This window comes from Cetorhinus maximus, unplaced genomic scaffold, assembly GCF_964194155.1.
Source record: "Cetorhinus maximus unplaced genomic scaffold, sCetMax3.hap1.1 HAP1_SCAFFOLD_115, whole genome shotgun sequence".
NCBI classification, from domain to species: Eukaryota; Metazoa; Chordata; class Chondrichthyes; order Lamniformes; family Cetorhinidae; genus Cetorhinus; species Cetorhinus maximus.
Window position 1 is genome coordinate 363,212 of NW_027596123.1, and position 15,784 is coordinate 378,995.

General features: G+C 45.7%; 1 protein-coding gene across 4 annotated transcripts in view; it reads left to right on the forward strand.

Annotated features, from left to right (window-relative positions):
• The window catches only part of LOC144672853 (A-type potassium channel modulatory protein KCNIP1), a 222,607-nt gene that overhangs the window by 18,453 nt on the left and 188,370 nt on the right, over positions 1-15,784 (forward strand). The window contains exons 2-3 of one of the 4 annotated variants that reach the window (XM_078534838.1): positions 2,168-2,172; positions 8,553-8,568. The exons of the other annotated variants lie outside the window; for them this stretch is intronic. Of the exons in view, the coding sequence (XP_078390964.1) occupies positions 2,168-2,172; positions 8,553-8,568 (21 nt within the window). The remainder of the gene's footprint in view (positions 1-2,167; positions 2,173-8,552; positions 8,569-15,784) is intronic. 4 annotated transcript variants of the gene reach the window in all.

A 15,784-nucleotide genomic window follows, 5' to 3' on the forward strand; every position in this document is an offset into this window, starting at 1 on the left:
TTGGTAAAGGTAAGCCATGTCTGAAAATTTAATAAAGTTTTTATGAACAAGTGACTGATTGGGTGAATGGGATACAGCAGTCTGTGTACAGCAGGTGATGTATATTAATGACCTGGGGGGAGCTATAAAAAACCATCATTTCAAAGTTTTAAAACTAGAAAATAAAGTGAACAGTGAGGAGGATATTAACAAACATCAGAATGATATAGCGGGATTGGTGAAATGAGCAGGTGCCTAGATTAACACAGAGGAGGTGATACATTCTGGTTGGAGGAATGAGGACAGTCAACATAAACAAAATGATATAGTTTTTAAAGAGGGGTGTAGGAGTACAGGGACCTGGGGTGGGGTGGGGTTACAGACACAAATCTTTGATGGTGACAGGACAAATTATAAATACAGGCACAGAGGACAAAAGCAAGGACATTATGTCAACCTCTCTAAAACACTGGCTAGGCCTCAGCTAGAGCAGTGTGTTCTACCCTGGATTCCACAATTTAGGAGCTTAGAAGGCTGAGAGGTGATCTTATTGAAATATATAAGATCCTGATGGGGCTTGACAGGGTTAATGCTGAGAGGATGTTTCCCCTCATGGGAGAATCCAGAACCAGTGAGCACAGTTTAAAAATAAGGGGTCTCCCATTTAAGATGGAGATGAGAAGAATTTTTTTCTCTCAGGGGCTCGTCAGACTTTGGAATTGTCTTCCCCAGAGAGAGGCGGAGGCCGGGTCATTGAGTATTTTTAAGAAAGAGGTAGATAGATTCTTGACTAACAAGGGGGTCAAAGGTTATCAGGGGTAGACGGAATATGGAGTGGAGGCCACAATCAGACTAGTCATGATCTTATTGAATAGCAGAGCAGGCTTGAGGGGCTGAATGGCCTCCTCCTGCTCCTAATACGGGGGAGGTGGTGACATACTGGTTATAAAACTTGTAATCCAGAGACCCGGATCCAGGGTAATGCTCTGGGGACCCAGGAATTTGAATTAAGTAAAAATCTGGAATTAAAAGTCTAATGATGACCATGAAGCCATTGTCAGTTGCTGTAAAAAACCATCTGGTTCACTAATGTCCTTTAGGGAAGGAAATCTGCTGTCCTTATCTGGTCTGGAGTGGAGTGCTGCTTTCTGCTGCATTAGAGTGCTTAAGTTAGAGTTTGGTGAGAGAGGGACTTTTAAGGGTTAATTTCTATCTGAAGTCTAATCTTTCTTTAATTTAGCAACCAACTAAAAGTTGCTCTTTGGCTTGGGAGAAGGCGAGTTTTAGCCCAGCTTTAAAACAGGGGTTATACAGGCTCTCCTTTGTAGCTGCAGCTAGTTAATTAGTTAACTGGCTTAAACAGGTTTTCAGAAGCTAGATTCAGACAGTATAAAAGTAAGCCATCTACAGTGTTGCTTTTGTCTGCACAGGAGTGCTGCTTTGGGCTACGTCAGAGTGCTTAAATTGAGATTTGGTGAGTCAGGGAGTTCAGTGAAGAGGGAAGGAGGTGATTCTTTCATTTTCTACCTTTACTCAGAAAGAAGAACAGTGGCCATGGTAAGTAGGACTGGTAAGTATTTCTTCTGTCCGTATTATTCTCTAAACTAGAGAAAATAAAAGTAGATGGAGTAGTTTAAGGGTAAGCCATAGCAGGGCAGCTCGGCCAAGTAGAATGCTCCTCCTGTGCAATGTGGGAAGTCAGGTACAATTCCAGTGTCCAGGGCAACCATGTGTGCAGGAAGTGTCTCCAGTTGCAGCTACTCAAAATCCACCTTTTACAGCTGGAGGCACTGTGGAGCATCCACAAAGATGAGATCATCATGAATAGCATATACAGTGAGGTGATCACACCACAGGTAAAGAGTGCACAGGTATAAAGGGAATGGGTGACTGCCAAATGTAGTAAAAGCACTGGGCAGGTAATGCAGGAGTGCCCTGGGCCCATCTCCCTCTCCAACAGGTTTTCCATTTTGGACACTGCTGGGGGAAATGGTTTCTCAGGGGAATGCAGCAAGAACCAAGTCTGTGGGACCATGAGTGGTTCAGCTGCACGGGCTGTGGGGGGTGATGGGGTGTAGAAAAAAGAGTGGGAGAGCAATAGTTATAGGGGATTCTATTGTAAGGGGAACAAATAGACGTTTCTGCGGCCGCAGACATGACTCCAGGATGGTATGTTGCCTCCCTGGAGCCAGGGTCAAGGATGTCACTGAGAGGCTGCAAGACATTCTGAAGGGGGAGGGTGAACAGGTAGAGGTTGTGGTCCATATCGGTACCAGTGACATAGGTAAAAAGAGGATCAGGTTCTAAAAGCAGAATATAGGGAGCTGGAGAATAAATTAAAAAGCAGGACCTCAAAGATAATAATCTCAGGATTACTCCCAGTACCACACGCTGGTAAGATCAGGAATAGGCGAATAGACCAGATGAATGCATAGCTGGAGAGATGGTGTAGGAGGGAGGGATTTAGATTCCTGAGGCATTGGGACTGATTCTGGAGAAGATGGGACCTGTACAAGATGGATGGGTTGCACCCCAGCAGGACCGGGACCAATATCCCTGCAGGAGTATTCACTAGTACTGTGGGGGGAGGGTTTAAGCTTTGGTGGCAGGGGGATGGGAACCTGAGCAGGGAGACACAAGAGAGGGAAACAAAGATAAGAATGAAAGACATAAAAGTACAAAAGAAGTGGAAGGCAGAGGAAACAAGGGCCAGCAGCAAATAGGCCATAATACAAAAAAGATGTGTAAAAATGTTAAAAAGCCAAGTCTAAAGACACTGTATCTGAATGCATGGAGCATTTGCAATAGGGTAGATAAATTGTCAGTGCAAATAGATGTAAATGGATACAATATGATTGTGATGACAGAGACATGGCTGCAGGATAACCAAGGCTGGGAACTGAATATCCAAGGGTACTTGATATTTAGGAAGGACAGGCAAAAAGGAAATGGAGGTGGGGTGGCGTTGTTAGCTAAGGATGAAATCAGTGCAATAGTGAGAAAGGATATTGGCTCAGAAAATCTAGATATAGAATCAGTCTGGGTGGAACTAAGAAGCAACAAGAGGTGGAAAACATTAGTGGAGGTTGCCTATAGGCCTCCAAACAGTAGTTGTAAGGTAGGGGACGGTATTAAACAGGAAATTAGAGATGTATGTAACAAGGGTGCTACCGTAATAATGGGTAACTTTAATCTACATATAGACCAAGCAAACCAAATTAGCAATAATACTGTGGTGGATGAATTCCTGGAGTGTGCACGAGATGGTTTTTTAGACCAGTATGTCAAGGAACTGGCTAGGGAATAGGTTATCCTAGATTTGGTATTGTGCAATGTGAAGGGTTTAATTAATAATCTTGTTGTGTGGAGTCCTTTAGGGAAGAGTGACCATAAAATGATAGAATTCTTCCTTAGCATGGGAAGTAAAGTAGTCTGATCCAAAATTAGAGTCTTAAATCTAAACAAAGGAAACTACAAAAGTATGAGGTGTGAGTTGGCTAAGATAGATTGGGGAACTTCATTTAAAGGCATGACAGTTGGTAGACAATGGCTAATATTTAAAGAACGAATGTATGTATTGCAAGAATTATGGGCAGAATCTTCTGGCTGGCATGCAGGTGGCAGAGTCCGCACGTCAGCACTTAAAATGTCACGTGCTGACGTCGTGCGAGCGTCCCGACAGCGCGATATTTTGGTCGGCGGGCACGCTATGCAGTGGGACACGTGCCCGCCATTAATTAAAGGCCTCATTAAGGCCCTTAACTTGCCAATCATCAACGATTTTGCGGGGCCCGTGTGAACTTCAGCTCAGCGCACGGGCCCAACGGGCAGGCGGGTAGGTGATTTTTTTACAAACCTCATCCAGTAGCGGGATGAGGTTTGATAGCAGTTTTAAAAACGTTTAATAAAGTTTTTGTTTATTTCATTAACATGTCCCATCTCGTGTGACATTTTCACATGAGAGAGACATGTTAATGAATTTTTTATTGTTCTATTATTTATATTTGCCAGCCTTTCAGCGATCTCCCTGAGACATCACTTAGTCTCAGGGAGTCGTGCGCATACGTGAAAGAGCGCACTCTGACAGTTGGGGATTCCCTCCCCCACCTTGCACAGGGAGCGCATAGCGCTTCCCGTCGGACGGCCTGCCCACTTAAAATGGTAGCGAGGCCCGTTTCGGTGGCAGCAATCGGCTGCCCACCCACCGCCAAGTCGGGGGCCCACCCGCCCATCAAGGGCAAAATTCTGCCCTATACATTCGTTTCTGGCGCAAAAACACAACAGGAAAAATGACCCAATCATGGCTAACAAAACAAATTAAGGTTAGTATTAGGTCCAAAGAGGAGTCATATAAAGTTGCTAGAAAAAGTAGCAAGCCTGAGGATTGGGAACAGTTTAGAATTTAGCAAAGAAGGACCAAGAGATTGATTAAGGGCAAAAATAAAGTATGAGAGTAAACTTGACATGAACATAAAAGCTTCTATAATCATGTAAAAAGAAAAAGATTGGTGAAGACAAATGTAGGTCACTTACAGTCTGAAACAGGAGAATTTATAATAGGGAACAAGGAAACAGCAGAGCAATTAAACAACTACTTTAGTTCTGTCTTCATGGAGGAAGACACAAGTAACTTCTCAGGAATACTAGGGAACCAAGTGTCTAGTGAGAAGGAGGAATTGAAGGAAATTAGTATTACTATAAAAACAATACTGGAGAAAGTAATGGGACTGAAAGCCAATAAATCCCCAGGCCTGATAATCTGCATCCCAGTGTAGTAAAGGAGGTGGCCATGGAAATAATAGATGCATTTGTTGTCATCTTCCAAAATTGTGTAGATTCTGGAACATTCCTGGCAGATTGGGAGGTGGCAAATGTAACCCCAATATTTAAAAAAGGAAGGAGGGAGAAAACAGGGAATTACAGGCTGGTTAGCCTAACATCAGTTATAAGGAAAATGCTAGAGTTTATTGTAAAGGATGTGATAACAGAACACTTAGAAAATATCAACGGGATTAGACAAAGTCAATATGGATTTATGAAAGGGAAATCATGTTTGACAAACCTACTGGAGTTTTTTGAGGATGTAACCAGCAGAATGGATAAGGGGCAACCAGTGGATGTGGTGTATTTGCATTTTCAGAAGGCTCCTGATAAAGTCCCACATAAGAGGTCAGTGTGTAACATTAAAGTACATGGGATTAGGAGTAATATATTGTTGTGGATTGAGAATTGGTTAGCAGACAGAAAACAGAGAGTAGGAATAAATGGGTCTTTTTCGGAGTGGCAGGCTGTGACTAGTGGGGTACTGCAGGGATCAGTGCTTGGGTCCCAGCTGTTCACAATATATATCAATTATTTGGATGAGGGAACTAAATGTAATATTTCCAAGTTTTCTGACAACACAAAACTTGTTGGGAATATGAGTGGTGAGGAGGATGTTAAGAGGCTTCAAGGTGATTTAGACAAGTTGAGTGAGTGGGTAAGTACTTGGCAGATGCATTATAACGTGGATAAGTGTGAAGTTATCCACTTTGGTAGGAAAAACAGAATGGCAGAGTATTATTTAAATGGTGATAAATTGGGAAATGTTGATATACAAAGGGACCTGGGTGTCCTTGTACACCAATCACTGAAAGTAAGCATGCAGGTGCAGCAAGCAGTTAGGAAGGTAAATGGTATGTTGGCCTTCATTGTGAGAGGACTTGAGTACAGGCGCAAAGCTGTCTTACTGCAGCTGTACAGGGCCTTGGTGAGACCACACCTGGAGTATTGTGCGCAGTTTTGGCCTACTTGCCATAGAGGGAGTGCAGTGAAGGTTCACCAGACTGATTCCTGGGATGGCAGGATTATTATATGAGGAGGGATTGGGCCGACTAGACCCGTATTCACTGGAGTTTAGAAGAATGAGAGGGGGTCTCATTGAAACCTATAAAATTCTGACAGGGATGGACAGGCTGGATGCAGGGATGATGTTTCCTCTGGCTGGGGGGGTCTAGAACAAGGGGTCACAGTCTCAGGATATGGGTTAGGCCATTTAGGACTGAGATGAGGAGAAACTTCTTCACTCAGAGGGTGGTGAACCTATGGAATGTTCTACCACAGAAGGCTGTGGAGGCCAAGTCACTGAATATTTTTAAGAAGGAAATAGATAGATTTCTGGACTCTAAAGGTGTCAAGGGGTATAGGGAGAGAGCAGGAATATGGTATTGAGATAGAGGATCAGCCACGATCAAATTGAATGGCAGAACAGGCTTGAAGGGCTGAATCACCTACTCCTGCTCCTTTTTTCTATGTTTCTATGTTCCTATGGCCTGGCCTACTTTTGACTCCAGTTCTGCAACAATGTGGTTGACTCTTAACTGCCCTCTGAAATGACTTAGCAAGCCTCTCAGTTGTAACAAACCGCTAAAAAGTCAATAAAAAAAATGAAACCAGACAGACCACCCGGCATTGGCCTAGGCACCGGAAACGACAACGGCAATCTCAGCCCTCTCAACCCTGCAAAGTCCTCCTTACTAACATCTGGGGGCTGGTGCCAAAACTGGGAGAGCTGTCTCACAAGCAACAGCCTGACATAGTCAGCATCATGGGATCATACCGTAGAGATAATGTCCCAGACATCACCATCACCATCCCTGGGTATGTCCTGTCCCACCAGCAGGACAGACCCAGCAGGGGTGGCAGCACAGTGATACACAGTCAGGAGGGAGTTGCCCTGGGAGTCCTCCGGACACCATGAAGTTTCATGGCATCAGGTCAAACATGGGCAAGGAAACCTCCTGTTGATTATCATGTACCGGCTTCCCTCAGCTGATGAATCAGTGCTCCTCCATGTCAAACACTACTTGGAGGAAGCACTGAGGGTGGCAAGGGAACAGAGTTGACTCTGGATGGGGAACTTAAATGTCCTTCACCAAGAGTGGCTCGGTAACATCACTGCTGACCGAGCTGGCTGAGTCCTAAATGACATAGCTGCTAGACTGGGTCTGCAGCAGGTGGTGAAGGAACCAACAAGAGGGAAAAACATACTTGACCTCATCCTCACCACCCTGCCTGCCGCAGATGCATCTGTCCATGACTTTGCGGTGGTCACTCCTACCGATACTGTCGTTGTGGAGACGAAGTCTTGTCTTCACATTGAGGATTCCCTCCATCGTGTTGTGTGGCACTACCACCGTGCTAAATGGGATAGATTTCTCAACTTAAAACTGGGTATCTATGAGGCGCTGTGGGCCAACAGCAGCAGCAGAATTGTACTTGAATACAATCTGTAACCTCATGGCTCGACATATCCCCCGCTCTACCATTACCATCAAGCCAGGGGATCAACCCTGGTTCAATGAAGAGTGCAGGAGGGCATGCCAGGAGCTGCACCAGGCATACCTAAAAATGAAGTGTCAACCTGGTGAAGCTACAACACAGGACTGCTTGTGTGCCAAACAGCATTAGCAGCAAGTGATAGACAGGGCTAAGCGATCTCACAACCAACAGATCAGATCTAAGCTCTGCAGTCCTGCCACATCCAGTCGTGAAAGGTGGTGGATAATTAAACAACTCACTGGAGGAGGAGGCTCCACAAATATCCCCATCCTCAATGATGGAGGAGCCCAGCACATCAGTGCAAAAGATAAGGCTGAACCATTCACAATGATCTTCAGCCAGAAGTGCAGAGTGGATGATCCACCTCAGCCTCCTACGGAGGTCCCCAGCATCACAGATGCCAGTCTTCAGCCAATTCGATTCACTGCACATTGTGCTGACCCATGTGCACGTTGTCATACCCAGTACAGGCATGAAGATATTACAAACTTCAAAGCTATATTTTTTTAACATGAACATTAAAAGCTGTTTAAGATGGCTTGGGCATATTATGCTCCTTGGCAGTATGCAGCTTCAGACAGCTGTCAAGACTCACTAGGAATAGTTCACTGTAAAATCAGCCCCACTGTTCCCTGAGCCACGACAAATGTGAAAAGTTTGACCAAACCACCAGATTGCCCCAGTTCTACCTAACTGTTTAATTTAGGTTAACAGAATACAAGCACCAGGTTTGTAAACTTAATGAGAAAATAACTGTTTATTAAACAAACTGTCTTTAACCAGTGGCAAAAGAAAGAAACATGAACTACTAATTTCTAACTCTATAACCTAAACCCTACCCCTTTTAAAAAAAAGTATATATATATATACACACACAAGACACACACACACAAAAGACACACAAAAACATGGATTTTAAGGGTGGGATAAAACAGTTCAGTGGCACCAATTCCGGGGAACAGGATTCGATGGGTTGATTTTGATCGATGTCTTCTAAATTCCTCTCAGTTCTTTGCTGATGACGCGAGGTGGCCTTCCAGCACTTTCTGTCTTTAGTTCACTGGTTGAGCACATGCCTTTAAATGTCTCTAATAGTAATTTTCCCCTTTGCCTCTTGACAGGGGTTTTCAGATAGAGAATGGGTTATAGAGGTATGAGGGAAAAAAAGATTTTAGATGTTTTCTCTTTGCAGGCCAGGAGCTTAATTTGTGAAATTAATGGAATCTTCCACATACAGGAGAAAGAGGTTTTAGGTCTTGTTCCTTTCAGGTTAGGAGCTATTCTGCTGCCCTCACACAAAACCAGGCCACCTTATCAGGAGTCAATTAAAATGCTGTTGTCAGGCAGCTCCCTTGGTCCAGGACTTCTTTCCAGCACTATCCTGTCTTTCATGACACACTTTGTTCCAGGACTGCAACATTGTATATATCTCTCAGCCCCTGTTCCAGTGGACATCTCTTTGAACTGCAGCCATTGTAATTTTACCACAGTCCAACAAAAAATAAACAGTTATGTTGCTTACACAGTCCTGAAACTCAAGCAAATATCTCATTACATAGGGATAATCACAGGCACTTGTGCTCATCCTTTTCTTGAGGATGGACTGTAAACAGAAAAGACCATGAACAATAGAGACATGGAAACTCAATAGATGTTAGGGAAACATGAAAAGGACCTCATTGACCTTTCATTGTATTGTGATGGCTCCTCATCCCAAACACAAAGGCCTATCTGAAACTTTCAGGGTGTGAAAAGCCACCGCCTAGGATCTGTACCAGTCTAACACACCATCTTATTTTGAAAAGAAGTTTGGACTTCTAACAGGTCGCATGGGTAAGGCTGCTATGTTTGCTACCTGCAGAAGCTGAGACCATCCTGCTATATTGAGTTTTGAATGGTGTTGGACAATTAAACAACTCACTGGAGGAGGAGGCATCTGAGACAGATACCATCAGAAAGACCATCTAATCTATCAAACCTGCTGCAAGACAGCTACGCAGCCAAAGTAACATACAGCTGTACCTTGAAAGTGGGAGGAGGACTCTCCCCACAACCTGTTCCAACTTCAAGTTCATCTGACAGCTGACCTCCTGGAAATTCAACTGCAAGAAGCCTCACAGCTTATTGAGAATCATCTGCTTTTAAAAGATCACCACTCCAGCTAAAGCATGAATTCATCTAAGAATCTACTACAAAAGAGACTGAAATGATTCCAGATTATAATCATATTGTTTTTCTTCATCTGGATGTAATCTTTTTGTGTCTGAGACATTGACCTTAAACCTCCAGGGCAAGTGTGTGATCATAAGTAATCCTCTTTATTTTTGAATTCATAAAAGCTTGCTGCTGGAAATAATTTAAATTTAGAAAAATCACTCTGAGGGTACGAAAACACGCTAACATCACACATTAAAACACTTTTATCATGGACAACTGTAAAATACATAAACCTTGTCTCTGACAATGTATTTTGTTTGTCCGTGATATCCCTTTAAGATCAAAGTGGGCTGAGGTATATTCTGAAACAGGGTTAATTGATATCCGGATTATGACATCATTCATTCCAAGAAATGTTAATGTCAGCTTGGGTTGCCTGGGAGGTGGACAACTAAGAAGAAAAGGGTAAATAAGAAGCTAATTATTGAGTCAGCTAATGTTTTCTGTTTGACAGTTCAGAACACTGAGAATTTGAGTAAAAAGAAAACAAGAAAGGTTCTCTCCAAATGGAACGGTTTTCTGTTTGGCAATCTTCGAACAGATTTTGGTGTTGAAGCAGGCCTCGAGAATTGGAACAGAGACTGTGTTACTATGTGTGTTATACTGTCGGTAAGGGAAGAGAGTGCAAAGCAGGAAAGGCAAGGGGCTATGGAATGGAGAAGACCCATTGTTGATGTTTCAGTGTTGCCAGAGCCCATTCTTTAAAAGGTGGGGGAAGGAAGTCTCTGGGGATTCTGTGTCTAATACGGATTGTCGTGGCCCAAGTAAAAGAGGTTTTGTAGACATGTACCTTGTCCGTGGTAACCATGTCCAGGGACTACGAAGGCAATATGGATGCTGGTGAATGTGGCGCTAGGGCCAAATGATTGAGTGGGAAGTGAAAAATCCTACATAGCAGAGGCTGAATTAGAAAGGCTGTGAGATGACATGTGGTCCGACATTTGTGCAGGAAATAATGCGAGTGCTTGTAACTATTTCAGGCTGTTGTATCAACTAGTTAAGATGAATTTTACCTTTCTATTTGACATTTCCTTGGCCTTTTATTAATGTTTGAATAATGCTGATTTTAGTTGGCTTGTTACAGTAAAAGATTTGAAAATTCAAAGCTTGTCCAGCTTGTTAGCATCATGTGAAATTTTTCCCTTCTTAAAAAGTTATCAGTTTACACAGGGACTGTAACAACTTAATATCAAGCAACGGCTGGAGACACCAGATGCTACAAAGGCTATCGGCCCGGACAACATTCTGGCAATAGAACTGAAGGCTTGAAGACAGAAACAGCTGCATCCCTAGCTTAACTGTTCGAGTACATTGGCACCTACCCAGTAATGTGGAAAATTGCTCAGGTATGTCCTGTCCACAAAAGACAGGACAAATCCAACCTGGCCAATTACTGCCCTATCAGTCTACTCTCGATCATCAGTCAAGTGTTGGAAGGGGTCATCAACAGTGCTATCAAGCGGCACTTGCTTAGCAATAACCTGCTCACTGACGCTCAGTTTGGGTTCCACCAGGGCCACTCAGCTCCTGACCTCATGACAGCCTTGGTTCAAACATGGACAAGAGAGATGAACTCCCGAGGTGAGGTGAGAGTGACTGCCCTTGACATCAAGGCAGCATTAGACTGAGTGTGGCATCAAGGAGCCCTAGCAAAACTGGAGTCAATGGGAATCAGGGGGAAATCTCTCCGCTGATTGGATTCATACCGAGCACAAAGGAAGATGGTTGTGGTTATTGGAGGTAAATCATCTCAGCTCCAGGACATCACCACAGGAGTTCCTCAGGATAGTATCCTCAGCCCAACCATCTTCAGCTGCTTCATCAATGACATTCCTGCCATCATAAAGTCAGAAGTGGGGATGTTCGCTGATGATTGCACAATGTTCAGCACCATTCACAACTCCTCAGATACTAAAGCAGTTCATGTCCAAATGCAGCAAGACCTGGACAATATCCAGGCTTGGGCTGACAAGTGACAAGTAACATTCGTACCACACAAATGCCAGGCAATGACCATCTCCAACAAGAGAGAATCCAACCATCAACCCTTGATGTTCAATGGCATTACCATCACTGAACCCCCCACTATCAACATCCTGGGGGTTACCACTGACCAGAAACTGAACTGGACTAGCCATATAAATACTGTGGCTACAAGAGCAGGTCAGAGGTTAGGAATCCTGCAGCGAATAACTCGCCTCCTGACTCCCCAAAGCCTGTCCACCACCATCTACAAGGCAGAAGTCAGGAGTGTAACGGAATACTCCCCACTTGCCTGGATGAGTGCAGCTCCCACAACACTCATGAAGCTCAACACCATCCAGAACATCGCAGTCTGCTTGATTGGCACCTCATCCACAAACATTCACTCCCTCCACCACCGACACACAGTAGCAGCAGTGTGTACCATCTACAAGATGCACTGCAGGAATTCACCAAGGCTCCTTAGCAGCACCTTCCAAACCCACAACCGCTACCACCTGGAAGGACAAGGGCAGCAGGCGCATGGGAACACCACCACCTGCAAGTTCCCCTCCAAGCCACTCACCATCCTGACTTGGAAATATATCACCATTCCTTCACTGTTGCTGGATCAAAATCCTGGAACTCCCTCCCTAACAGCACTGTGGGTGTACCTACACCACATGGACTGCAGCGGTTCAAGAAGGCAGCTCATCACCACCTTCTCAAGGGCAGTTGGGATGGGTAATGAGGGGCTCACATCCAATGAAAGAATGAATAATTTAATACCTCCTTCATCACTTTTGTTATTTTCCCCAACCTGGTCCCTGTAATTTTGGGAGATTTCTAATGTTACTGTTATTTATATATCTCTGCTCTCTGATCTCATTTCTGCTATTTTCTGGTTCCTCTCTCCTTACCAAGTTAGTTTAAGCCCTTTCCAGCTGTACTAGTTCATCTCTCAGTGAGTATATTGGCCCTTTCTCTGTTCAGGCACAACTCGTCTATTTTGTACAAGTGACCTTTCACCCGGAACTAGTCCCAGTGCCCCAAGAATCTGAAACCCTTCCTCCTGCAGCAGTTCTCCAGGCTGGCACTTAGCTGTGCTATATTCCTGTTCCTCTGCTCCCTTGCACATGGCACTGGAAGTAAATCTGAGATTACTACCTTTCAGGTCCTGCTCTTTAACCTTATTACTTCAAACTGCCTGAAGGACCTCAATACTTTTTCTACTCATGTCAATGATTCCAACATGGTTGCTGACTACTAGCTGCTCCCCTTGGCCTGACAGAGTATCTTGTAGCCACACCTTTATCCTGGAACCAGAGAAGCAACATGCAAAATGAGAATTAGGTTTGGGTGACAGGAATGCCAGTCTCTGCTCCTAACAAACTCCCCATGACCCCTGCATTTTGTAGTTAAAAGTACTGGTGGGGATAACAGCGATGACCATTATTAAGGTGTAAATTAGACAGCAATTTCTCAAGACCACAGGAGCAAAGCAAAAAGGTGAAATCAGAAAGTTGTTGCCCGAGTTACCTCACTCCTCCAGAAGCTCCTCCTCCGAGTTACCTAACTCCTCCAGAAGCTCCTCCTCCGAGTTACCCCACTCCTCCAGAAGCTCCTCCTCCGAGTTACCCCACTCCTCTACAAACTCCTCCTCCGAGTTACCTCACTCTTCCAGAGGCTCCTCCTCCGAGTTACCTCACTCCTCCAGAAGCTCCTCCTCCGAGTTACCTAACTCCTCCAGAAGCTCCTCCTCCGAGTTACCCCACTCCTCCAGAAGCTCCTCCTCCGAGTTACCCCACTCCTCCAGAAGCTCCTCCTCCGAGTTACCCCACTCCTCTACAAACTCCTCCTCCGAGTTACCTCACTCCTCCAGAAGCTCCTCCTCCGAGTTACCTCACTCCTCCAGAAGCTCCTCCTCTGAATTACCCCACTCCTCCAGAAGCTCCTCCTCCGAGTCGCCCCTCTCCTCCGAGTTACCCTGCTCCTCCAAAAGCTCCTCCTCCGAGTTACCCCACTCCTCCAGAAGCTCCTCCTCTGAGTTAACCCACTCCTCCAGAAGCTCCTCTTCCGAGTCGCCCCTCTCCTCCGAGTTACCCTGCTCCTCCAAAAGCTCCTCTGAGTTAACCCACTCCTCCAGAAGCTCCTCTTCCGAGTTAACCCACTCCTCCAGAAGCTCCTCCTCTGAGTTATCCCATTCCTCCTCCGAGTTACCTCACTCCTCCAGAAGCTCCTCCTCCGAGTTACCTCACTCCTCCAGAAGCTCCTCCTCCGAGTTACTTCACTCTTCCAGAGGCTCCTCCTCCAAGTTACCTCACTCCTCCAGAAGCTCCTCCTCTGAATTACCCCACTCCTCCAGAAGCTCCTCCTCCGAGTTACCTCACTCTTCCAGAGGCTCCTCCTCCGAGTTACCCCACTCCTCCAGAAGCTCCTCCTCCGAGTTACCTCACTCTTCCAGAGGCTCCTCCTCCAAGTTACCTCACTCTTCCAGAAGCCCCTCCTCTGAATTACCCCACTCCTCCAGAAGCTCCTCCTCCGAGTCGCCCCTCTCCTCCAAGTTACCCTGCTCCTCCAAAAGCTCCTCCTCCGAGTTACCCCACTCCTCCAGAAGCTCCTCCTCTGAGTTATCCTGCTCCTCCAAAGCTCCTCCTCCGAGTTACCCCACTCCTCCAGAAGCTCCTCCTCCGAGTTAACCCACTCCACCAGAAGCTCCTCCTCTGAGTTAACCCACTCCTCCAGAAGCTCCTCCTCCGAGTTAACCCACTCCTTCAGAAGCTTCTCCTCTGAGTTAACCCACTCCTCCAGAAGCTCCTCCTCCGAGTTAAACCACTCCTCCAGAAGCTCCTCCTCTGAGTTATCCCATTCCTCCTCCGAGTTACCTCACTCTTTCAGAAGCTCCTCCTCCAAGTTAATCGACTACTCCAGAAGCTCCTCCTCCGAGTTACCTCACTCTTCCAGAGGCTCCTCCTCCAAGTTACCTCACTCCTCCAGAAGCTCCTCCTCTGAATTACCCCACTGCTCCAGAAGCTCCTCCTCCGAGTTACCTCACTCCTCCAGAAGCTCCTCCTCCGAGTTACCCCACTCCTCCAGAAGCTCCTCCTCTGAGTTACCTCGCTCTTCCAGAGGCTCCTCCTCCAAGTTACCTCACTCCTCCAGAAGCTCCTCCTCTGAATTACCCCACTCCTCCAGAAGCTCCTCTTCCGAGTCGCCACTCTCCTCCGAGTTACCCTGCTCCTCCAAAAGCTCCTCCTCCGAGTTACCCCACTCCTCCAGAAGCTCCTCCTCTGAGTTAACCCACTCCTCCAGAAGCTCCTCCTCTGAGTTATCCCATTCCTCCTCCGAGTTACCTCACTCCTCCAGAAGCTCCTTCTCTAGTTATCACACTCTTCCAGAAGCTCCTCCTCCGAGTTAACCCACTCCTCCAGAATCTCCTCCTCCAAGTTAACCCGCTCCTCCAGAAGCTCCTCCCCCGAGTTAAACCACTCCTCCAGACGCTCCTCCTCCAAGTTAAACCACTCCTCCAGACGCTCCTCCTCTGAGTTATCCCATTCCTCCTCCAAGTTACCTCACTCTTCCAGAAGCTCCTCCTCTGAGTTAATCGACTACTCCAGAAGCTCCTCCTCCGAGTTACCTCACTCCTCTGGAGGCTCCTCCTCCGAGTTACCTCACTCCTCCAGAAGCTTCCTGCAGAAGCTCGTCCTCCGAGTTAATCCACTCCTCCAGAAGCTTCTCCTCCGATTTACCTCACTCCTCCAGAAGCTCCTCCTCTGAGTTACCACATTCCTCCAGAAGCTCCTCCTCTGAGTTGCCCCTCTCCTCCTCCGAGTTACCCTCCAGAAGTTGCCTCTTAGCGGTATCTCATCAAGACTCTCAACATTGAAACAGATTTCAAGTTGCTGTACTGATATGATAGATACATGGTCTATTTGTCAGAGAAAGTTAGGATTTGTTCACTCCTGTCTAAATACATTTTTAAAATTGTGTGATAAGGCTTAATCACTTTCAAATAACCTCTCTGACACTGAAAATTAACTTTTACATGATTGGAGTCTCATGCCTTCAGATCCTAATTATTGTTGGAAGTTTAAGTAGCTGATAACTGTAAATGAACATAGAGCCTTAGAATAGCTACAGCACTGAAGGAGCCATTAAGTCCATCGGTCCCAGCTCTCTGTAAGAGCAGTTCAGCTCATGACACCCTTCTGCCCTTGCCACATGGTGCTGCAGTTTTTTTCTGTTTGCCTGTTTATCCAATTCCCTTTTGAAAGCCACGATTAAATTTGCCTCCAGCACACACTCA